The sequence below is a fragment of the Carassius gibelio genome, chromosome A12 (assembly GCF_023724105.1).
Source record: "Carassius gibelio isolate Cgi1373 ecotype wild population from Czech Republic chromosome A12, carGib1.2-hapl.c, whole genome shotgun sequence".
NCBI classification, from domain to species: domain Eukaryota; kingdom Metazoa; phylum Chordata; class Actinopteri; order Cypriniformes; family Cyprinidae; genus Carassius; species Carassius gibelio.
Window position 1 is genome coordinate 15,891,202 of NC_068382.1, and position 25,530 is coordinate 15,916,731.

Here is a 25,530-nt window from a genome sequence, read left to right on the forward strand (position 1 = left end):
TGCATAAATCCTACGATGAAGGATTTCTTTAACAACATACGTTTTGAAAATACGTCAAGAACAATAGCAAATTCTCTTGGTTTTATAGTGAAAGGCATGAGTAGCACTCTGCATGTCATCCTTACAGTCTAACGTGTTATTGGTTCCAACAAGTACTCATTTTGTCCAAGAGATGTCGCTATTAGAGAACTTTACAAACGCAAGTCAACGCAAACAGTCCGAGCACGTCTATTGGTTGACAGAATCCGCCTAGAACAACCTCCTGTGTTTTATTGCACACAAACCTCATGCCTTCTAAGAAAGCTCTTATAGAACAGCATAACTGATTTATATTAAACTCAAAATATTTAGTGATAACCTACTGGTGAATTATTTTTCAGCTCTCTTCATGACCATGGCATTCATTCTACAGAGACCATAGTAGGCTATGTGGAGTTATGTATATGTATATATGCATATTTGAATACAAAAAGTTTATTACTGTATATATATATACTCAGAATAATATTTAGTCATTTAGCATATTTATAGAGGAGCAGAAAGAAATGTGTGGCACTCAGTAAATAACTGATGGAGACTCCAAATGCTGAATAATTGGGGGTGGATTTTAAAGGGGAAGCCATTCTTGGAACAACACATAACAACATGGAAAGTTAATTTACAACCTCTCCCCACCCCCAACGCTCCCTCCTCCCCATTTATCCAATCAGGCAGTGGGTGTTGTTTGTGTGTGAGCCAATAATGGCCAAGCACTTGCCCTCTGCAACACAGCCAAGATAAACGTGTATGTCAGTCTTGTGTGAAGAGGAACCATGTGAAGGGGGTGGGATACAACAGACCAGACCAGACCAGCATAAATGAAATAATTTTCTTGATCTCTGGCCTCAGTTAATTCTTCTTCTATCATCACCATGCCGATTAAATCATATATTACTCTCACTAGCTTTATACATTTGGCTTTACAGTGTATTAAAACGTTAAGAATAATTAAACACCAAAATATATTGTTACATCGTTTATTATTATTATTGTTGTTACATGTTTTATTTTATTGGTATATATATATATATATATATATATATATTATAATATATGTTATGTATTACAATTAAATACAAATTAAATAAAACAGTTTTTTTAATAAATAAAGGTTTTCCTATAAGTCCTTCAGTCAATAAATAATAATAATGATAATAATTCCATCCTCTGTATGTATTAATTTTGTTAAAAATATGCATCATTGTTGTTCACATCAGCATCACATTCCTAACAGTTTAACATGTACTTCTGTATCTTATTTTTACAACTGTTCACCATTCTCTAGCCATTAGCTGTGAATGAGAGTACTGAATATTGCTTAACGCCTCTTTCTCTCTCTGAATGACAATGTTATCTTCTCTTTTCCTGTCTGACTACTGATGAGAGACTTCAACTTGACAATAGATGTACTTATCATTGTGACAATCATTGTAGCAAATAACCTGATAAACTGACCCTTCGGTCAATCTATTGGTAAGTTGTAAGTACAGTGAACCTTACAAATGAGTATGATAAGATAAGATCACTCGAGGCAGAAATGCAGGGGTGACCGCACATTCTCAGTAACATTAGCTGCCCCTAGATTGTGGAATGCGGTGCCTCTCTGTATTAGATCGCCACCCTCAATATCTGTTTTTAAGCCCATGTTGAAAACTTACCTTTTTGAGGATTTTCCACTATACTGTTTATTTTGTAGTAATTGTTTTGTATTGTCTTATCAAAATGTTTTTATTGTGCAGTATATTGGTCAACCCATGGTTGTGTTTAATAGTGCTATATAAATAAAACTGACATTGACATTGAAAAATAAACTATCAAGATTTCAAAATAATTGTCTGCAGAGCTACTTTAAAGTAGAGTTGTTTAATCACACTATGTGAAAATATATATGTTGGCTAATTTTAAGCCAGCATAGACAAAGTAGATGGATACACAACCATTAGCAGAACTATTGAGAAAAGTTGCATAAGAACTGCTTTGGGGAGAGAAAACAATGTACAGGTATTTATTTCTTTTGCAAGCTTCTGGTATTGATTTGTCACAAATGGCTACACACAAACACCAGCTATGACGTGAGGTATGTGCTTCTCTCAGATGACATGTTTTCAGCAGATACTCTTTCTAAAGCTTGTAGTTAATATTTTCTTATTTTCCTAACCAGACTGGGGGCCAATTTGTGCCAGGTTCCATGGGGATCAATCCTAATCTTATTTTCTGTGCAGAGTCCATTGGGGTAATGTGAGCTCAGTGTAAAGGTTAGACTGTTGTGAACTCAACATCAGCATAACCCATATTGTCCAATGTAAGGACTGTACAGCTAAAGACGATATGTATGCATGGTGGTATACTTTAAAAGTATTTTAGAAAAGATATATGCTCTTGAGTAATCAGAAAGTTCATTTGCTAGAAACCCTACAGTAGTTTTGGTTTATGGGCTCAAGGTCAAAGCTGGTGGGTCATTATACGAAAACGTGCCATTTTGTGTCCCTCAGGAAAAAAAAGCTCTGTAAATCTTAATAAAACATAAAAGAAATAGAATATTTTATATTTTAGTTTCCATAATGTCTCATAATATAAGAATAAATTATTTTCTGTTTCTTTGGTTTTTAAAGGATTTTAATCACATTTTTGTACAAAGCATCTTGAAGAAATGTTGAAAATGGCCTGTCCCTCAGTAAGATTTTTCTACTTCTACTTGCTATCGAGGCCAAAAAAGTCAAACTATCATAAAAAAACATATACTTGTATAAAGCCTTAAGTGTCAGTTCATTAGTCATAAATGGATTTTATTCTTAACGTGTCAAATAAAATAAAAAAAACACACAATTTAGTCGGGTCCCTAGGTTCTCGTCAACCCTGTTACTTTTTATAAAAACACCTCTTTAAAGATAATGGACTGTTCCAAAAGTTGCATCAGTTCCAGGAAGTGACATTATCTGACTTTCATGAAGTTGATGGTAGAAGACAAGTAAGTGTTCTCTTCTTTTTAATGAATTTTCTTTGAGGTTATGTAATGTCTGAAAGACAGGGACACGCTCATTGTGTCAGCCCTGTTACCAGAAAAGCATATGTTAAAAAGTTTTTTGTACATATTTAAAAATTTACATATATGATAATATTTAAGCCTCTCATTAAGGCACGTAATGTAGTGTCATTACCTATACCTCATGGCTAGTAATGGCCGGCAATAACCTTTTTCGTCAACCCTGTTACCGTCAACCCTGTAACCATTCCAGGGTAAGAGGGTTGACCCAAGTACGCTTTTGTGTGTCTTACCCATGTTGTATACACCAGAAGGGTTAAATCAAGGGCAACTGGACTAGGTACGTCCATATTTGAAGCTATTGCCTCTCATCCAAGGGGTTTCTTCATTTCTAAATGACTGATGGGGAGTGCCAGGCATTTAACCTCTGTGGGGTTGTCACCCCTGAGCCAACCCTTCTTGGATAACTATGACCTGGATGACTGAGAATTTTAACAGACATACTTTTCTTACAAATAGTATACATAATATACATGTTTTTACAGTTTTTATCCCTAAAAATCATGTTTTTTTATTTATTCTACTGATAGATAGGCTAAAATATGTTGAGGTTACTGATCTATACTGATACACACAAGTGCATTGGGTTTTATAAATGTGCTTTATAAATCAAAAGTCATTATTTTTTTTATTATGAGAAGTCAATAAATTAACAAGCTTTTCAGTTTGCATTTGGGATACTCTCCATACATGCACTCCATCCAAATAGTTTGAAAAAGTTTTCTTGTCAAAAAATAAATCAAGCTTGTGTGACTTGTATGATTATTTGATGGCATGTGAACTACTTACATTTACAGTATGCTACACAATCATAAATAATCAGGGCTGGGGTGTAACGAAATACATGTAACAGCGTTACGTATGTAAAATACAAAATATGAGTAACTGTATTTTGTTAAAATTACATTTTAAATAAGGGGTAATCAGATTACAGTAACATCTGAAAACTATTTTAGATTACCAGTGATTACTTTTATTTTGATGTAATTTATTAATTTAATATTTAAGTTTGGGGATTTCAAACAATACCGCGACTGATTTTTTCCCGTTACAAGCACATAACGACACAAACATTCTCCTAGAAATCACACTATGCATTCAGTCAACAGATCCATACGAAGCATGCATAAAATAAAGGTTTATGAAGTCAAACAATAGCTTTATGTGGTTTACAGATGAACTTCTTTATTCATTCGAAATGTTCAGTATCATCTTTGGCTCGGTAATGCAAGTTCACGATCCAATTCGTGAACAGATGATTCTTATTCGTGAATCTTTTAAAATAATAATTTCCTTTATTTATTTATTTAATGAAACCAGTGTGGAAACCAATGCTTCACTAACGGGATAGATCTGGGTCAGGGTATATTCTGGCAAACCGTTTACCAATCAAGTTTCTCAATTGGCAAAGCAAACTGTGGTACACGCCACTACCAACACAGAATGGGTAAATCTGTGTTTTCTCAGCACAATATCATAGAAATATGAGGTTTGAGAAGTAGAAGGCGGGGCAACAGTTAAAACATTTTAAAGTTAAAGTTCATGCAAACAGATAAGTTTCGGTTTTTCATCATTTTTATGCTAAAATATCTCAATAGAGCCGTCTACATAATATGCTGATTAGTCATGTTGAATTAAAGGTTTATGAATGTCCAATTAAGACTCCATTACAACCATAATTGTAACTCAAACAAGCAGTATAATCAATACGGTAGCTGTTGTCAACCCTGTAACTGATGTGTCAACCCTGTTACTTGTATAATATTCTAATATAACTTAAAAAATGTAAATAAAAATGTAATCAATTAATTGTAAATGTTTAGTAAGAGAGGCTAATAATCCACTCAAAATTGAATTGAGGTGTTTAATTTTTGTTTCCATACATTTTTCTTAAAACAGAAGATGCTGGGAGAGTGTAATTTGGAAATGAACGTATTCATCCCCTTAAAAAAATAAAACTTTCAATATTCTCAATTCACAAACACTCTTAATGTAACAAGGGGGAGTATATCTTCCACAGTATATCAGATTTGTTCTATACATGTATTTAAAACCTTTTCAAAAAGTAATTAATATGTTGGTAACAGGGTTGACCAAAAACACACATTTAAATTAGTTAAATGAAAAAAAAATGAAAAAAATAAGATAGCCTGAGATGGCACGGCACATTTTCCTGAGAGGTAAGGATCTACTTAATCCAAAAAGGGGCTTAAAGATTTTCAAAACAGAAATTTGAAAATCAAACATTAAAAGTGGGAAATGGCACGTTTTCGTATAATGACCCTGGTGTTGCTGCTTCAACTAAGGGTAAATAGGGGTGTGGAGGAGGGGCATGGAATTAAAACAAACCAGGACAGGAAATCAGGACCTTTATGGTTTATTAGCATGTGTCATAAACATCTTTGCGATAAATATTTAATAAACTTTATTGCCCATTCATTTTCAGCTGTTTGATTTGGAATATTACAGCAGGAACACATTCATTTACCAATGACCTGGTTGACAGGTGCTCAGGGAGAAAATAAAGGACTTTGATTTTGCTTTGTTATACATGTAAAACAGAACAAAATAATAAATCCAAAGAAATAAACATATATGTTTATAGTAGTTGTAGCAGCATAGTAGTTCGGCTAATAATATCCTAACAGGTTACCAATACAAGAGTCTTCTTGGTCTATTAATTAAGTTATAAATTGCGATAAAAAAAAAAAAAACATTTACTTATAATACTTTATGTTTCTAACTGAAAAAAGTCCACGGAAAACATACTGATTTTTAAGTTTAAGTTTTTTAATGCTATATATTGGGGAGCTTGAATTATACCTATAATTATAATAGTATCATAAAATAAATAATCTGTTCCTATTAAAATATAGCTGAAAGAATAAGAGATTCAAAAGCAGCGCTTGCGTTTCCTCCGCCCTCCACACGCAGACCCCTTCCGTCTGCTCGCGCGACTCCTCCAAACGCGCCGCTGCCTTTTAAAGCGCGAGACAGCATGAGCGCTGTCACTCTGGCACTGAGCGAGGCAGGTTAGGGAGCTTTTGTCGTCTCATTAATTTACCCCCCTTTTCGTTTTCCTTTTCCACCTCGTTGATAAACCATCGCCTTTTCATTCTCCATTGTGCCGTAACTTCCAAAGCCCCTTATCGCCGCCATGTACCGGTATTTTGGGGAGCTGCTGACTCGCGGAGCTGCTAACGCTCTGGCCTCGGGATGCGTCGAGTCCGCTCTGCCGGCTTCCTCATCTCTGCTGAGGGTGCGACACTACAGCGACGCCGCTGACAAGGAAGATGACCCGAACTTCTTCAGGATGGTGGAGGGCTTCTTCGATCGTGGCGCTGCTATTGTCGAGAACAAGCTGGTGGAGGACCTGAAGACCCGGGAAACGCCGGAGCAAAAGAGAAACCGTGTGCGGGGGATCCTCAAGATCATCAAGCCCTGCAACCACGTCCTGAGCGTGTCCTTCCCCATCAAGAGAGACAACGGAGAATGGGAGGTTATCGAGGGTTACCGGGCACAACACAGTCAGCACAGAACTCCCTGCAAAGGAGGTAAGAGATAATATTGTTTTTATATCGTGCAGTAATAAGGCGGTAACAGATCAGTTTACGTGTGTTTTGCTCAACGAGAGGTTCTCATTCATGATGACAGTTGTTGCCATAATGACTTGCAAACCTTTATGCGTTTTCTTTTATTCATGATTTATTTATTAATGTTTGTACGACTTTAAATGTGGGATTTGGATCGATTTGGCCTGTCAGTAATTAATCATTTGGACACACCTTGCACCTGCACATGTGTACAGTATGTATTACCTGGGGAAAGAAGCCTGGCACTTTTGAACTGAATCTTTTGCAGTTACAACTTTAGGTTTTAACTTGGCTTTAATGTCTTCAAATGAGAATAACAATTAGTCTGCAATGTAAATCAATTATGTTGTCAAATGAAGTGCTTCAATATAGAGCACAATCCAAAACAACAAACAATGCATAATTAGATTTTTGATAAATTATTCCACAGCTTTACAAGAGTTTTACAGAAGACCTCAATAGCTGAAACACAGACTGATATTCAGGACAACGCTACTCTTGTTACTGCTTTTTATTCATAAACTTTTACAATATATTATTAATTACAATTACACCAAATGTTACATTTTATCATATAATAATACTAATGGATTACTGTCTTTATTTCCTCAATTTCAGATGTCAGATTAAGCTGAGATTTAATAATTGATGGAAAACTGAATGAAAATCTTTGTTTTTGTTTGTCAATATTTTTATTAAGTTTTCCATTTCAGTATAAATGGAATGGTGGAAATTGTACACTATCAGGCATCTTTGTGTGCCTTGGCTTGTTACTTTTGTTTTTGGATTACTGGTTTTTGACCTCGGAATGTGCTTCCTGCTTGACATTTATAGTCATTAATGTGAACATACCAGTTTCAACTGTTAAAACTGACTTGCAACTGATTGTACCCTTATGCCAAAAAAGGGCAACAAGTTGTATCGAGTCAACTGTGTGTTTCCAATACACAAAGGATCATTCACATCATTCAGTTCGGTTCGGAAAGGTCCATTCTTGTTAGGTTACTAAACATTTGCCTGGATGCTAGCTGGTAAGGAAGAGATGTGATGAGAATGGGAAAATATCCATACATGTTTACTTTTTTGGTTTCAGAGACATGCATATACTCCAATGAAAGGGTTGAGGCACAAGAGAATGTGCCTCAATATGGAGGCACATCCTCTTGTTGTAAATCATGTGAGGCCCACAGAATCACATTCATTCTTGACAGCAGATGTTAAGAAGCAGTGGTGATCAAGAGATTGAGGCGGCACAGAGTGGGAGGGGGGTGTCATCATGGCACTGCATTGTGTGTGATTTGTGGGGTGACGTATCGTGAGAGAGCGTTATTAGGGTGGATATGGGGGTAGGGCTCAGGTCCTCTGGTTCATCATCTGTGGGGCCGGACCACTCTGCTCACATTTACACATACAGTAGCATTTAGAGACTCGGTAGTGTGTATTTGTTTTTATGTCAGTGCTCCACCTTAGCATATAAGTTAAAGATATAGTCCGTTCAAAAATGTACTCACCCTTGTGCAGTTCCAAACCTGTGTGACTTTCATTCTTCTGTGGAACTTACAAAGATATTTTGAATAATGTTGGTAAAAAATGTTTCAGTTCCCTTTGACTTTCATAGCCTTATTTTCTTTATTATCAGAAAAAAAAGTCAGTGGAAACCAAAACTATTTTCTTACCAACATTATCAGACAATCATAGAAGTTTGAAACAACATGAAGGTGCAGTAAATGACAGAATTAAATTTTTTTGGTTGACTATTCCTTTAAAGGATGTTAATGTGACTCTAGCCATGCAGCAATATGAAATTACGAGAGAGTACAATGTCTGATTAACAAGAAAATCTTCTGTTTTGTGTGAAAAGTTGTTGTTCCCTCTTCTGACTTCTTTATTTGTCTTGCAGTGAGTCAGTTGTTATCCTTATTCTCAGGCCACAACTTCTCCATCAGAAAAATACTTGCCTTTTTAACTTAAAAGTGGCTAAAGTTGGCATGAAATTAAAATTCTCCATATCTACAGTAAATGCTTGTTATTGTGAGCAATTCAGCCTTGCACATGTTTTACTTGCCACCCTCCAAGTTCATGATCACCTGTCTCCATATTTAAATCCAATGACCACATTTCAAAATCCAATGAACCATCTTTACCCTACATTTGATCTTTTTTCATAATGTGTTACACTCAAATATATGCCACAATATGGAAAAGAAAATATGTCGCTATTTCCATTTCAACATAACTTTAATGAACACCATCAATGTGATTCTGACAAGACCAGTGCTAAGAAGCATCTCAGCACAACAGCTTTTATTTTAACAAATTATTTTCACATCGCAAACCAATCCAGGTTAGCAAATGTAAAAAAATTGACAAAATTCCAAGTGTACGTACTTTTTTGAATATCATGCACAAAAAAGCTCACCAATAATATAGCCTTTTGGTGGAATGTGCTCAGTTTAAAGGTGAGCAGACACAAAACGGACCACCTTGATGAATCAGAAAATCAGCCAATCAGAAACACTCACTGCTCGTGAATCATTTTGCGTGTTTAGGAAGAATGCAGTTAAAATTTGTCAGAAGTTAGCAAAACGGCCGATATTAATCGCAGCCCCTTTAATCATTCTTGCGACGCAGATACTAGTTCTCCATGGCTCAAAGACTACCATTGACAAAAATGCTGTGATTGACATTATCTGCATGTAATAGACAAGATTAGGTACACATTACAAAGTACAAGAGAAATTCAGCCAGCAAACACCGTCAGCTAATGGCTCAGTGCATTTCATCAAGTGTTAGCCAAAGTTGTGCACGTGAATATCTGAATCACTGGATCAGCAGAAATATTTGGCTGCATATCCTTTATGTGCGAGACTAATGTGAAAAAAATAAATTGTGCAGGAAGAGCACATCCTGGTCCTGATCAAGCACATTTGGCCTAGCTAGGTGGAGTCGAAAGAGATGCTGGAAAGGTTTCCTCTGTTTGTTTGTTTTTTCTACTATATCCTTTGGATACAGTAGAAGATCTATGCTGAGTCATTCCTCCTCTCAAGAGCCCTGTCATCTCTCTCACATCATTTTCCCCTCCTCTCTGTGTGTATAAATGAAGACCATTTCAGCTATAGCGGAAAAAGCACATCTGGAGAGCTTTTAAACACAGACAAAATGACGCCTAGAGGGGATGATTTTCTTAATGGTTTTTCAGCAATAAAATTACATCTTATTCAATGGTTTAGTTCCATATTGGCCTGTATATGAGTACGAAAGTATTGTGAACAAATGCAGTCATTAAATATCACAGATTATTATATTATATTATATTATATTATATTATATTATATTATATTATATTATATTATATTATATTATATTATATTATATTATATTATATTATATTATAAAGCCTTTAAAATGAAAAAATGTACAGTGAATATTTATGCAATCCTTATCCACAAATCAAGAATAAAAATAAATCCATTGGTCCACTAGTGTGGGGAAACCTTATTTTATTTCATTTTATTTACCATGATGTATGTAAAATGGAAGTTCATTGGTCCAGCAGTGTGTGATGTACATTTATTAAATCCGTCCTTTTGATTACACAGAAGAATGCTAGTTAAAAACTACATTAAAACTTTAAATAGTTGCAGTGAAAGTATTTTTGCAGAGATATTTATTCACTGTTATATAATAGCACACATGGTCAATGAGTGCTCAAGGTTTGTGTAGCAAACCGTATTCTTTATTCGAGCCACAGTCTCTGTGCCTTTTGAGGTCACATCCATTCTGTGGCTTGCTTTAGAAAACCAACATTTGGCACTAGCTCCTCCTAGAAGGGAGTGAGGGTAGCACCTGTTCTAATGGAGCATGACCAGAGCACACAAGTTGAGCTGGAAAAGGTGACCCGTGACCTTTGAACATGAACTGGAGCAAAAATACAAATATAATTTAAAGTCTCAGTGTGGTCTTGGTTTATTACTAAAGTACAATGTTAGAAATTTGACTAATCTTCAGTAATGCAGTGTAGTTTTCGTATTCTGTCCTGTTTATCCTCATTCAATTCAGCATGAGGACACAGCTAAAGAAAAAAAAATCTGGTCTGTATAGTCTGTTTGTTTAAGCCCATTGTGTGTGTTCTTGGTGTTGTACAATTTGTAGAGAAAAGATCTGCTGAGGTTTTGGTAACCAGTTGACTCCTTGTAAGGGCTGTGATTAAACCCATTTTCATGGGCCCTTTTGCTTTTCGTTTCAGGTATTCGATACAGCATGGATGTATCCATGGATGAAGTTAAAGCTTTGGCCTCCCTGATGACGTACAAATGTGCTGTTGTGGGTAAGCTTTGTGTTTCTCCCCCCAGTATTGGGCTGAATTTTGCACTTGATATATTGCTGGATTGTGCGTTAGATCCCTCTTACACTGAAATCATTGAGTTATATTAGATTTCAGAAAATCCTTCATCCTCATAGATTACACGTAATTTATCGTCTTCTAGATGTGCCATTTGGTGGAGCTAAAGCTGGAGTGAAAATCAACCCCAGGAATTACTCTGTAAGTACCAAACACACATGTATGGAAATAACTCTTTATCATGTCTGTGGGCGTTGTTTGCCTTTTTCATGAGCTCAGCGAAGTGGAAATGCATTTCATGCCATCAGACCTCATTTCTCTTTAAAATGGGCCTTGCTCCCTGATTGCCCTGTTGAAAAAAAAAAGGCATATGTTGGATAGGTATGTTTTGCCTACATGTGCAATGACAATAAGGTTTAATCTAATCTAATCTAATCTTTTGAAGCACAGCAGCTGGTTTTATCTGGTTTAAGATGGTCCTGATTTTATTATAAACTGGTTTAAGATGGTCCTTAGCATCTAAAACCAGCTAATGAGCAAGAAAGGATCAGCTTAAATCAGCTCAAACCAGCTGCCATGCTTCAAAACATTCCTAACCAGCATACATTGATTTAAAAAAAAATTTCAACAGGTTGAATGAAGTCCTGAATAAAGAGTCTACAATATAAAGTTTCAATGTGTAGCAATTGATCTTCCCTGTTGTTCTGTTTAATACTTGTAGAGGTTGTCATGAGTTATCAGAGGCAAACATGTAATTTGAGAATGTTTTTATTTACATTTTGATTTTATTTATATTTTTTTGTGCTGTTCAGGATAATGAGTTGGAGAAAATCACAAGAAGATTCACCATTGAGCTTGCCAAAAAGGGATTCATTGGTGAGTTTATTGATTCATTTGTACTTTTTGATTCCACTGTTTTGAATACCAGACATGACCCCTTCATGAAGGAATTCTGGAAAATAGAAACAATATTTAGTTCAGTCCTAAAGTTTGGGTTAGTACAATTTTTTTTTTTTTTTATTCGCAGCAGAGACAAATTAAATTGATCAAAAGTGACAATTATGACATTATACAGGTGCATCTCAATAAATTAGAATGTCGTGGAAAAGTTCATTTCAGTAATTCAATTCATGTATTAAATAAATTCAGTGCAGTCAGACTGAAGTAGTTTAAGTCTTTGTTTTTTTTATTGTGATGATCTCAACAAATCAGAACTTCATAAGACCAATAAAAAAAAAATTGTGAATGGTTGGTCTTCTGGAAAGTATGTTCATTTACTGTACATGTACCCAATACTTGGTAGGGGCCCCGTTTTACGGCGTGGCATGGAGGTGATCAGTTTGTAGCAATGCTGAGGTGGTATAAAAGCCCAGGTTTCTTTGACAGTGGCCTTCAGCTCATCTGCATCTTTTTGGTCTCTTGTTTCTCACTTTCCTCTTGACAATACCAAATAAATTCTCTATGGGGTTCAGGTCTGGTGAGTTTGCTGGCCTGTCAAGCACATCAACACCATGGTCATTTAACCAGCTTTTGGTGCTTTTGGCAGTGTGGGCAGGTGCCAAATCCTGCTGGAAAATGAAATCAGCATCTTCAAAAAGCTGTTCAGCAGAAGGAAGCATGAAGTCCTCCAAAATTTCTTGGTAAACGGGTGCAATGACATTGGTTTTCAAAAAACACAATGGACCAACACCAGCAGATGATATTGCAACCCAAAATCATCACAGACTGTGGAAACTTAACACTGGACTTCAAGCAACTTGGGCTATGAGCTTCTCCACCCTTCCTCCAGACTCTAGGACCTTGGTTTCCAAATGAAAAACATGACTTGCTCTCATCTGAAAAGAGGACTTTGGATCACTGGGCAACAGTCCAGTTCTTCTTCTTCTTAGCCAAGGTAAGACGCCTTTGACGTCTGTGGTTCAGGAGTGGCTTAGCAAGAGGAATACGACAACTGTAGCCAAATTCCTTGACACGTCTGTATGCCTTTACCCCAGCATCAGTCCATGCCTTGCAGTGTAAATTTCGTTGACTAAATATTTTCGTCATTATTTTCGTCACGAATATATTTTTGCGGACGAAAACGAAACGGAAACTAAAAAAGAAGTCACCGATGGAGACAAAAACTATGACTAAATTGATTGACATTATCGTCAACAAATAAAGGACGAGACGAAAATAGACTGACGAAAATCAAATCAGCAGACGGGAGAGATTTGAGGAATGAACAAAAGAACCGGCAAAACGGAACAGGCGAGACTGCATGAGAGAAGAGAACCAATCAGAGCCTGACTTATTGAGACGTGAAACGAAAGTATTCCGTTTTTGACTGAGCTCCCGGGAAGACGGCATTCGAAGAGGTGATGTCTAAAAGAGTGACAAAATGTCCCCAGCTCACGTCACGTTTGACGACGAACAAAACAAAACGAAGTATAAAGCATGCGGAGCAATCATTCGTTGCATACATACTAATACTAATGTTTAGTATATTTTATAACGTTCTACTTGTTGACAATATCACAAATATTTCTAGATTGGTTATGTGAAACGTGAATGTTCACATCCTATCATTATACATACTTATCTAGCAATAGTGTAGTATTTAAAACATACAATATTGCTAGACAAATGAATACCTTATAAAATCTTGTTACTTTTTTTATCCACCTAGCTGCCAACTTATTAAATATTTACTTTAAATTTAAAATGTTTGCACTTATTGTTCAGCTCAGCTGTAAGCTTTAAGGTCCTGGACCTAACTTTATTTTTCTTTTATTGATGGTCAATTGGCAGCTAGTCATTGTTTACATTATCATGACAGCGTTTGTTGCTGCATAAAAGCTTTTGTATTGAAATAAAGACACAGTTGTGTTGAAATAAAGTTGAATTTGTGTTTTATATATTTTGGTTAAGTTTGTTTCCTATACCAGCGGTAAAAAATTGTCTAGTAAATCTGTTATTGATTTTAGTCTTATTTTAGTCGACTAAAATACCAAGCAATTTTAGTCGACTAAAATAAGACTAAAATTAAAACAAATCAGATGATTAAAACTTGACTAAAACTAAAAAGAATTATAGTCAAAAGACTAAGACTAAAACTAAATTAAAAATTTGTGTTAAAATTAACACTGATTCCTTGTGTAGTTCACTCAAATTCTTGAATCGATTTTGCTTGACAATCCTCATAAGGCTGCGGTTCTCTCGGTTGGTTGTACATCTTTTTCTTCCACACTTTTTCCTTCCACTCAACTTTCTGTTAACATACTTGGATACAGCACTCTGTGAACAGCCAGCTTCTTTGGCAATGAATATTTGTGGCTTTACCCTCCTTGTAAAGGGCGTCAATGATTGTCTTCTGGACAACTGTCAGATCAGCACACTTCCCCATGATTGTGTAGCCTAGTGAACCAAACTGAGAGACCATTTTGAAGGCTCAGGAAACCTTTGCAGGTGTTTTGAGTTGATTCGCTGATTGGCAAGTGACCATATTCTAATTTGTTGAGATGTTGAATTGGTTGGTTTTTGTTAAATGTGAGCCAAAATCATCACAACTAAAAGAAGCAAAGACTTAAACTACTTCAGTCTGTGTGGATTGAATTTATTTAATACACAAGTTTCACAGTTGGAGTTGAATTACTGAAATAAATAAACTTTACACATGTTTATTACATGACATTATAAAAAAGTCTATTTCAAATAAATGCTATTTTTTTAACTTTAAATTAATCAAGGAATCCTGATATCACTTTTTCCACAAAAATATTAAGGAGCACAAATGTTTTCAACATTGATAATTATAAATATGCACCAAATCAGCATGTGAAATCATTTTAATATATTTCATCTATCTCTACTGCATTTTTGATCAGATAAATGCAGCCTCTGTAAGCATAAGATAATTCTTTTAAAAACAAGGTACCTTTTGTAATATCACTGCATTGCAACAATTCTGAAGACATGAGCAAATCCTCAGGGAATTCTAAACTTTGCTTCCTTGCTCTTTTAACCTGGAAGAGCTTCAGCACCTTGGTGCTGTAAAAAGTCCCACTGTGTGCTTCCCTGCCCCCTTTGGAGCTGTTTTTGGAAATGTGTTCAGGGTGCAAGGCTGTCTGCATGGCTGTTTATCTGGATGCCTCCCTGTTTTCCTCACCAAAGCAGCTGGTACTGGTATGGGGGGAAGGGCAGTGCACTCTCACAGCGTCAGAGCGGGCACTGAAACTCCAGCTCTCCATTATAACAACACAAGCTGCCTACTCGGATCATTTGTCGCATTGCCACTTAAAAGACTTTTCCCTGAGATGTGCAATCATAAGTACAATTAGCATAGTTCATAATAACTGATGGGAAACCGGAGTGATCCCTGTGCCTGGACACATTACCACCATCTGCTTTCATGACACAATTAATTCTGACGAGTTGTAAAAATATCTCTTTCTTCTCTCCCTCTCCTGTTCTTTTGCATTCAGGACCTGGCATTGATGTACCCGCCCCTGATATGAGCACCGGTGAGAGGGAAATGTCCTGGATCGCTGACACCTATGCTAACACTATTGCCCACACCGTAAGCAACTGTCCATCTCTTATAACACTTAAATTCTTAATTATTACATTAATAATAAACTATGCCAATAAATCTCCTGTTGAGGTTTTTCCCTTTCACCACTTGTAGATTAATATGCCTTGCCTCTTAACCAAAATGAAAGGTTAAAAAAGCATATACCATTTAAGGATTTCTGAGCAATAAGTGTTACAAAAACAATAGTTCACAGCGTTTAGAGTCTTCTGTAAGAAGTAAAACTTTCATCATCATCTTTATCAGAAACATTACACACTTTGTTTGTCCATCTCTGATAGTGTTGTGCTATCTGTACAACAGACTGTGTAATGTTTACCTTTGTGCCCTAATAAATGGATAAGTCATAGCTTTATTTGCACGGACAATAGCAACCAGTTTGCTCTCTTATTATATATGTACATATTTTAGAGTGTATTTCCTTTCTGTGATATGATTTTGGATGACAGCTTCAGCTAGCTCTCTGTAGAGAGAACAAAGCTGGGTCATTGGAGTATGAGGATTCCTAAAGCTGAATCATACAGATGTGTGTGTGTGTACGTGTGTGTGTGTGTGTGTGTGTGTGTTTGCTGTGGTGCTTGTGGTCAGGGTTATTTCTGCTAGAGGGCTCTTATCATAATTAAATAATTAAAAACAGTAAAAGCACTATCCCCATGCATGGCAACAAAAGAATGGTCATGTTTTTTTCTACTTTTATATGGGAAGTTAATGACTGTTAAACAGTATCCAGCCTTACTAATTCTGAAAGCATCCTTTGGACAATAAAGTTTTGCAAAGTCAGAATGGGAAGACAAGAGTCCAGTCACATCCAAGCACTCTGTCACCCTGGAAACAACTTGACCTCAAGAAAGCAATGTTCTATGTAACATTAACTTTTCTGTAGCCTTAAGAGATGTGTTACTAGCACAGACAAATATTTGAGACCCTTATAAAGCTGACCTTAACTCTCATTTAGTTCTGCCATGTAAAATGTCCCATGCATATGTATCTATAGCTTAATAGCTTATTAAAAATGAACTAATAATTGATTCACAATATGGCTGATAACATGTAAGATGTTAATTTTTTTATAATATTTTGTCTTAATAAATGTAAAACACTTAAAACAAAATTTTCTTAATGCTACCAGTACAATTACAGTGTGAAAAATGCATATTCATTTTGAAATTTGCTGAAGATTATATTTACAGTGTTGCATGTTTAAAGAAAACTTATCTAAAGGTATTATTTTTACCATTTAAAGTATTATTTTTTAATAGTATCTTTCTCTTTAGCTTTAATTTATATTTATGTCCTTTAACATTTTTGTAATTTTAATACTTAAACTTGAATCTTGTATTTATATTTTATTTCATATCTATTTTAACAAAAAATATGGTTAATGGTTTTAGTTAACCATATCAACATTGATCTAAATGTAAAATTCAGTATCCGCTGTCGCTGACGAATTAAAAATGTTGCTTGTCCCAAAGCTGGTGTGTCTGAGACACGAGGGAAACTCTCTCAGTGTTCTACAAGGGAACAGTAAATGATTGATGATATCAGTGGTTGATCATGCGGTTGAGTTTATAAAGGGCAATAATCACTCTTCACTAATACTGCAGTTTCAGCAGATCTGCATGTGCACAGCGGCAGTCGAGGGAAACGTTGCATAAACTTTAACTTATCAGACATGCAAATCATCTTGATTTAAATGTCCAGCAGTAATGAGATACTTTGATTTCTCTTCTCAGCTCAGCAGATTATTATGATGCATATGATGGGATTTGATAGCATAAGTTGTTTTTAAATCACTGTATGCTTGTTCGGAGGTTAATAAGGCTGCTGTAATACGTACAGTATGTTATTGAGATGTTGTCCGTCCTCTGTCTTGTTGGTCATCTGTGAGGAGAGCATGTATGTCATTCATTGACATAAATAGGGCTACAGTAGCTGACCTTGGAAGCTTGTAAGCTACACTTAGAGTGACCCTTCCCACATACCCTAACTACAGAACAAGACCCCTTCACACCAGTCCAAGAGCTCTGGTTGTTAGTGTATCACATGTTGTCCTCTTCTTACCCTCTGAACAGCCCTGACTGGTGCTTGTGTTTTTGGATGAGAAACAGACTACCAGTGTTGAGTTGAAAACGAAGCCAAGCACTGTTTTTTATTCAGAACAGGTTTCAGTTAAAAAAATAAAAATACTGCAACTGAAAGGTTTCCATGACATTCAGTTTCATTAAAGGGGTCATATGATGCGATTTAAATTTTTCCTTTCTCTTTGGAGTGTTACAAGCTCTTGGTGCATAAAGAAGATCTGTAAAGTTGCAAAGACTAAAGTCTCAAATCCAAAGAGATATTCTCTATCAAAGTTAAGACTCTGCCACGCCCCCTAAAATGGCTCATTCAAACACACCCCACATGTCTACATCACTATGTGGAAATAATTTGTGTAATGCCGCGCAAATGATCACACAAAGAAAGAAGGCGTGGTTTCACTAACCGCAGTTAGTGTTGAAGCAGTCGTGTCAGGGAGATGCTGTGTGTTTCTAGGCCAAGGCAAAAGCACTTTATTTGGCCTTCTGAAAGTAGATGCATTTAGGAATCTTTAAGATTACGTATAACAGAACAGCAATGCATTTTATGGACTCTTCAAAAGTGGAGTTTTGCGCATCGTGTGTGTATGTGTGTGTGTGTGTGTATGTGTGTGTGTGTGTGGGAGAGAGAGAGACCGGGTCACACAGTGGAGTCAGCTGTCCTATCCGTCCATGGCTTGTGTACTGCAAACACATACGAGTGTGTTTTCCCCTTTCGGGCTTGAACTGATGGTAAAACTAAGTACATTATTAACTGTCTTTTACATTTATTTTGGAATGTGAATCTCACAATTAAGGAAAGGGCCGTTATATCTCCAACGAGTGCTTGCAGTGTTCGGCCAATCACAATGCACTGGGTCAGCTGGCCAATCAGAGCAAACTGCGCTTGCAGGGCACAGAGGACCTAGAATAATGTACAGGATTTGAAAAAAAATGTATGTGTTTTATGAACATTTAAGCATGTCAACATATTCTATTACACCAAGTAATTATCTTTAACAAAGCATCATATGACCCCTTTAATGGTTCCACATTAATGTGGACTTAAAGATACACATTCATAAAAGGTGATTATGTTAAAAATTATTACCTATTGTATAGTTAAATTAGAAATTGAATCAGTATAATATTTTGTGAATGCTAATAATGTTCCAGTGTCATTTTAGTATTCTTTTTAGTAACCATTTTTCTGTTTGTCTGTGTGTCTCTCTCTTTCTCTCTGTAGGACATCAATGCCCATGCCTGTGTGACGGGTAAACCCATTAGCCAGGGTGGTATCCATGGCAGAATCTCAGCCACTGGGCGTGGAGTCTTTCATGGCATTGAGAATTTCATTAATGAAGCCTCCTACATGAGCAAACTGGGCCTGAACCCTGGATTCGCTGACAAAACCTTTATTATTCAGGTATAAAAGACCATTTGAAGAGGTTTTTAACTTCACTTTAACTAGTTTTCTTAACTATATTTTAATAATTGGTCCTTAGTTTTTCTATACAATAAAACTTCACTGTTAGAGTGGATGGCACGACTCCCTTTTGGGGGGGTTTCCAGTACCAGGTACTTTTTTCAATTACCACATCAGCTGAGGTTCCAAGTGAGCCGCACCATTACCAAAATGTGACGTGTAAACCCTGCTGATCACTGATTTGCTGGAGAGAATCGCCACTATCTGTGTCACTGAATTTGCGACACAAGACACTAGACCTGCTAGATTAAATCCGCACAGCCAGCGAGGATCAAACAGGAAAAAAAATGTATACGAATGCAACAGTTTTCAACAAGCACACCTTTAACAAAATAATGGCTGTCTCGTGGTCTGTTGAGGAGGTACAGATGTTCCTCTCGTTGGATCCAGCGAGAGCTTGATGGGATGATGCGGACTGAAAATGTTTATCAGGAGGTCGCTTCAGTAGAGGCGGCGCAACTATAATGACATGTCTATAATCCCGCCCACTCTAAAGCGGCACTAAACTGCAGTGGAAATGCAAACCGAGCCGAGCCTTACCATGCAGTGGAAAAGCACCAAAAGTCAAAAAGAGATGTTTAGCAGAATGTTCATGCTGCTCTTTATCATACAGTGACCAGGAATTGTTGAGCTAATAATAAAACATCAAAGCAATAGGCTATTGTATGACTTCAGAAGACTTTTTATATTAAAGTCAGATGGACTATTTTGTTGAAACATGACTGCCACTGATCAAATCATGTTTTCATTTTATGCAAAGAAGCATCATCAAAACATTTGTTTGTAAATAAATGAGGGTGAGTAATTGATTACAGAATTTATTTTGTGCCGAAATACCCAAGTGACTATAATATGCTGACTAAATATTATTTTGCTGACACAAAAAAGGACGAGTTACCCATATGTCAGCATACAGTGAATCTCAGTTCCTTAAAATCACGTACAGTAAGAATCCCACTGCAAATACCGCAGAGAACTGCTTTTCTTTACAGCTGTGAAATCTGTTGACTTTCCCATGAACCTGCGGGTTTATTTGCTAGGATTAAGATTTAGCTTTTGTCTTTGGGTTCTAATGAATTTCAGTCTTAATCACAGTGGTCTAAACTCAATTCAATCAGTGCAGCCCAGACTACAGAGGGAAGGGATTCTCATCGACTGTTGCGCTGGGATTACTGCCTCACGAATTACATTCTCTTTCTAAAGATTTAGTGTCATGTGTAGTAAAGAGACAAGAGAAGATGTTGTCACGTGTTGTGGATTTAGAGCCGCACAGAGAAGAGATAGCATAGTGAACATTAGTATCAAACATGCCTCATATGACTGCTTCCCGTTTGTCCTTTTGTGATATGAGCAGCCATATGCATTTCCCCTTTTGACATGTACGTGACATCTTGCCATAAACATACCTTTGATGAGGTGAATAGGCGTCCCAGTATAAGCTATTTCCAGTATTTCTCTTGTAATTATGACAAAACTGCTTCTCATCAAACCTCTTTTGTTAATAGAAACTAGGAGAATTTATATCAAATTAATCATGATTCTTTTTGTGACATATATGAAGCTTCAAAAACTGGACTAAAATAAATGAATTCAAATAAAATATATATTTAAGGGGAAAATAAATATTTTTTATTTTATTGTAATATATAAGAATTGCTTAGTTTACATGATAGTTTTACATGTTTTTAGCTTTTTGATTTGGATTGGAGTTTGATTATTTAACAAATTAATAATAATATGTTAATTTACTTTTTAGTCCTCTTAAGGGCCCTCTAGGATGTTTGAGGCCTGGTTGAGAACCATTAATAGCTAGTCAAAACCACTCGGGGGCGCCATTTCCATGTTTTTACCACAATTTATTCTAGTGTCCTATCCTGTATGCAGGGTTTCGGTAATGTGGGTCTGCATTCCATGCGTTACCTCCACCGTTACGGTGCCAAGTGTGTGGGAATTGCTGAAATCGATGGCAGCATCTGGAACCCCCACGGTATGGACCCCAAAGAGCTGGAGGACTACAAATTGGTCAGTTAAGGGTCCATTTACAATTTCTTTTTCTGGATATCATGGTGAGAGTCTGCCACTTTTTCTGTGCTTAAATATATTAAAAAATCCATTTCTGTTTTCTCTTTAGCAACATGGTACTATCGTGGGCTTCCCCAACTCTCAGCCATATGAGGGAAATATTCTGGAAGCTCAGTGTGATATCCTCATCCCTGCAGCTGGAGAGAAACAACTGACCAGGAAGAACGCTCACAATATCAAAGCTAAGGTCTGACACTAACAGCATCGGCCAGATGTGCTTGCTATGCTTAAATGTTCTTTACCGATGCCGAACGTATCTTTTTTTTATTGCTTCAGATTATCGCTGAAGGTGCTAATGGTCCCACTACACCAGATGCTGACAAGATCTTCTTAGAGAGGAACATCATGGTCATTCCAGTAAGAGAACAACATTCTCTTAAACTCTGTCGTGCTTCAGGAAAATAGAAATAGGAATAATGATTCATATCTTGATGTGCAGGACATGTACCTGAACGCTGGAGGTGTCACAGTCTCCTACTTTGAGTGGCTGAAGAACCTGAACCACGTCAGCTACGGTCGTCTGACCTTCAAGTATGAAAGGGACTCCAACTACCACCTGCTGAGTAAGCGTTTAAACTTCCTCAAACCGCTCTGCATCAGCATCCTATCAGCCTCGGTCTCAATCAATGGACTTACAGTATTACATTAGTCAAAGCTATTGTCTGCCAACAGGCATCTTAACTCTTCAGAATGTTCTCTTGCTGAAACAGAGGGAATTTGTATATATATCTTTTTTTTTTCTTTTTTTTTTTGTCCAGTGTCTGTGCAAGAAAGTCTTGAGAGGAAGTTTGGAAAGCAGGGTGGCCCCATCCCCATTGTCCCCACTGCTGATTTCCAGGCCCGTGTAGCTGTAAGTGTCCACAATGTTTTAGCTTCTTGCTTTATACACACACACACACACACACACACACACACACACACACACACACATATATTATTTTATGTATTATTATATTCTATTAATGTTTTTTATTTATTATTACTGTTTATACTTTATGTATACAGTATTTTCAAAATAATAGCAGTACAATGTGACTAACCAGAATAATCCAGGTTTTTAGTATATTTTTTATTGCTATGTGGCAAGTTACCAGTAGGTGCAGTAGCTTCTCAGAAAACAAACAAGACCCAGCATTCATGATATGCACGCTCTTAAGGCTGTGCAATTGGACAATTCGTTGAAAGGGTTGTGTTCAAAAAATAGCAGTGTCTGCCGTTGACTGTACAAACTCAAAACTATTTTGTACAAACGTTTTTGTTTCTAGGTTTTAGCAATCCTATGAATCACTAAACTAATATTTAGTTGTATGACCACAGTTTTTTAAAATCTGCTTCACATCTGTGTGGCATGGAGTCAACCAACTTGTGGCACCTCACTGTTATTCCACTCCATGATTCTTTAACAACACTCCACAGTTCATTTACATTTCTTGGTTTTGCCTCAGAAACAGCATTTTTGATATCACCCCACAAGTTCTCGATTGGATTAAGGTCCTGGGTTTGGACTGGCCACTCCATAACATTAATTTTGTTGGTTTGGAACCAAGACTTTGCTCATTTACTAGAGTGTTTGGGGTCATTGTCTTGTTGAAACAACCATTTTAAGGGCATGTCCTCTTCAGCATAAGGCAGCATGACCTCTTCAAGTATTTTGACATATGCAAACTGATCCATGATCCCTGGTATGCGATAAATAGGCCCAACACCATAGTAGGAGAAACATGCCCATATCATGATGCTTGCACCACCATGCTTCACTGTCTTCACTGTATACTGTGGCTTGAATTCAGAGTTTGGGGGTCGTCTCACAAACTGTCTGTGGCCCTTGGACCCAAAAAGAACAATTTTACTCTCATCAGTCCACAAAATGTTCCTCCATTTCTCTTTAGGCCAGTTGATGTGTTCTTTGGCAAATTGTAACCTCTTCTGCACATGCCTTTTTTTAACAGAGGGACTTTGCGGGGGATTCTTGAAAATAGATTAGCTTCACACAGACGTCTTCTAACTGTCACAGTACTTACAGGTAACTCCAGACTGTCTTTGATCATCCTGGAGCTGATCGTTGGCTGAGCCTTTGCCATTCTGGTTATTCTTCGATCCATTTTGATGGTTGTCTTCCGTTTTCTTCCACGTCGCTCTGGTTTTGGTCTCCATTTTAAGGCATTGGAGATCATTTTAGCTGAACAGCCTATTATTTTTTGCACCTCTTTGTTTGTTTTCTGAGAATCTACTGCACCTACTGGTAACTTGTTTGCCACGTAGCAATAAAAAATATATTTAAATATATTTAAAATTCTGGTTAGTCACATTGTACTGCTATTATTTTGAACAATACTTTATGTCTATTTATTTAATGTATTTTATTCAAATTCTAAGTGTTTTTTTATTTTATTTTTTGGTATAACCATTTCTAAACTATTAATGACTGTTGTCAGCAAAGCAGAAAAAAAGTTATCACTTTGGTAACAGATGTTGATATACCAGATATCGACTAGATTTCATTGCTTACAGAATGACAGTGCAGTCAGTCTGTCCTAAAGATTGAATTGGGAAACAATTTGGGTTTATGTGCTCTGTGAACAAAGCTTTGGAGTTCTCTCCAAGATCAGCAGTTTTTAACCCGCATGTGATGTTTATGCATTGATGAGATGTGATGTATTTGTCATACAGGGTGCCTCAGAGAAGGATATTGTGCACTCTGGTCTTGCCTACACCATGGAGAGGTCTGCCAGAGTAAGTTCTTTCAATGTCATTGAATGCTCTGTGTGTGTCAGCTTCAGTATACAAAACTCTTCAGTTGTACTGTCTGTAAAACAGCCCCAGCTAGAGCAGGAACCGCCCTTGACTCCTCTTCAGCTGCTTTACAACAGCCTCATTGTCATAATACAGTTGAAAGAGAATTTTAATTTGTACACAACATCAAGCCCTCGCTTCAGGCATATTTAGTCTAGTGTGGTATGATTGCCGTGCAAAGAAAACCACCTCGCATGTTGCACAGATGTCCTTTATTATTTATTGATGCTCTTTCTGTTTCTCCTCTGTTCTTTGTAAAGGAGCTTCGATGTAGTCAAACCTGTATTCATGTAATAATATTTCCCCTTTTCAGCAAATTATGCGCACGGCAAACAAGTACAACCTTGGCTTGGATTTGAGGACGGCAGCTTACGTCAACGCCATCGAGAAGGTCTTCAAGGTGTACAGTGAGGCTGGCTTGACCTTTACATAAATGACCCAAATTTCCCTTTGCAAAAAGAAGACAAAAATGTCCATCAACCTCTCGATCCCCCTCTACAACCTTCTTAACATATCAGAATTTGCATCAGCCTAACCCCATTTCCTCATGCTGTCATGTCCCAGAAGCTCCGTCCTCATGAGTTTGAGAACTCTAAAGCGGTTTATTTTGTTCTGAGGCTGCAGTTTTCATGTGATGTGGTTTCAAAGCATTCATTGTCCCTGATTTTTGTCTTGATCTGTGTTAAACTAATGGTCCTCTTCAAATGCAGGTGTAGTGCAATGTTTAAAATGTCTGTTAATTTGTCCTGTTGGCCCTGGCCTCCTCTCGCCTCGAAATGTTGCTTTCAAATTGGTGCGTTTTTGTCCTTGTAGGTTTTATTTACTTCATTCTTATTATTCGTTCCTGCAAACCATTTAAACATGGTTATTGCTACAGTCATGAAGAGCGTTAAAGATGCCTTACACCTGCGAGCAGGAGAATTATTTTGTCAGTATTGTGCATGTAGTGCATCACACAAAGGGAAACCCAGCCATGATTTGTCTCATCTTAATGTTTTGACCCAGAGATGTAATGATGTTCTAGCTGACACTGTGCAGTACATTTAGGTACAGATGTTTTTGTATCTGATGCAGTTCACACCATTAACATACAGAGATCTGCTAGCTGGTAAACCTAGAGGACCCGGGGCACTTGCGCTTAAATGAGAGCTGGAAGTCGCTCGTCATGCTTATCTGCACCCATATCTGGAACTATGTTTTGGAAATTTATATTGCCTTTTTTTGTTGAGCATTAAACAAATTATTCTAATTTATTTTCTGTTGTATTATTTTCTCTGTGTCACCAAAGTACCACATGTAGCACACTCATGTAGCAAATAAATTATCCTTAATATGTAGATCATTTTCCTGTTCCTGTCATGGTGTTATAAGGACTGGCAATTAATTTAAATATTGGTAATTTAACAATTGAGGGAAATTTAAATACTGTAAATACTTAGGTGTGGATTTTGCCATCTTTGCCATGTCTTTAATGATGGAATATTACAACAGTATCCTTTTTGTAAACTTTGGTTTGCCGTTTTTG

The 25,530-nt window shown here is 36.8% G+C and overlaps 1 protein-coding gene across 1 annotated transcript; it reads left to right on the plus strand.

The window, feature by feature from the left end:
- Positions 1-6,063: 6,063 nt before the first annotated feature.
- glud1b (glutamate dehydrogenase 1b) lies at positions 6,064-25,258 on the plus strand. Its single transcript, XM_052611498.1, has 13 exons — positions 6,064-6,636; positions 10,922-11,002; positions 11,163-11,218; positions 11,830-11,893; positions 15,481-15,575; positions 18,891-19,070; positions 21,015-21,152; positions 21,262-21,399; positions 21,489-21,569; positions 21,652-21,775; positions 21,971-22,062; positions 23,883-23,945; positions 24,319-25,258. Exons 1-13 carry the CDS (start codon positions 6,240-6,242, stop codon positions 24,436-24,438), a joined length of 1,629 nt encoding a protein of 542 aa, XP_052467458.1. The 5' UTR covers positions 6,064-6,239; the 3' UTR covers positions 24,439-25,258.
- The last annotated feature ends 272 nt before the right edge of the window (positions 25,259-25,530 follow it).

What these genes read in the sequence shown, in the direction of transcription:
- glud1b (XM_052611498.1), top strand. Translation starts at nt 6,240, where the DNA reads ATGTACCGGTATTTTGGGGAGCTGCTGACTCGCGGAGCTGCTAACGCT. An exon ending in ACAAAACCTTTATTATTCAG is followed by an intron (nt 19,071 to 21,014) that starts GTATAAAAGACC and finishes TCCTGTATGCAG; the next exon opens with GGTTTCGGTAATGTGGGTCT. An exon ending in CCATGGAGAGGTCTGCCAGA is followed by an intron (nt 23,946 to 24,318) that starts GTAAGTTCTTTC and finishes TCCCCTTTTCAG; the next exon opens with CAAATTATGCGCACGGCAAA.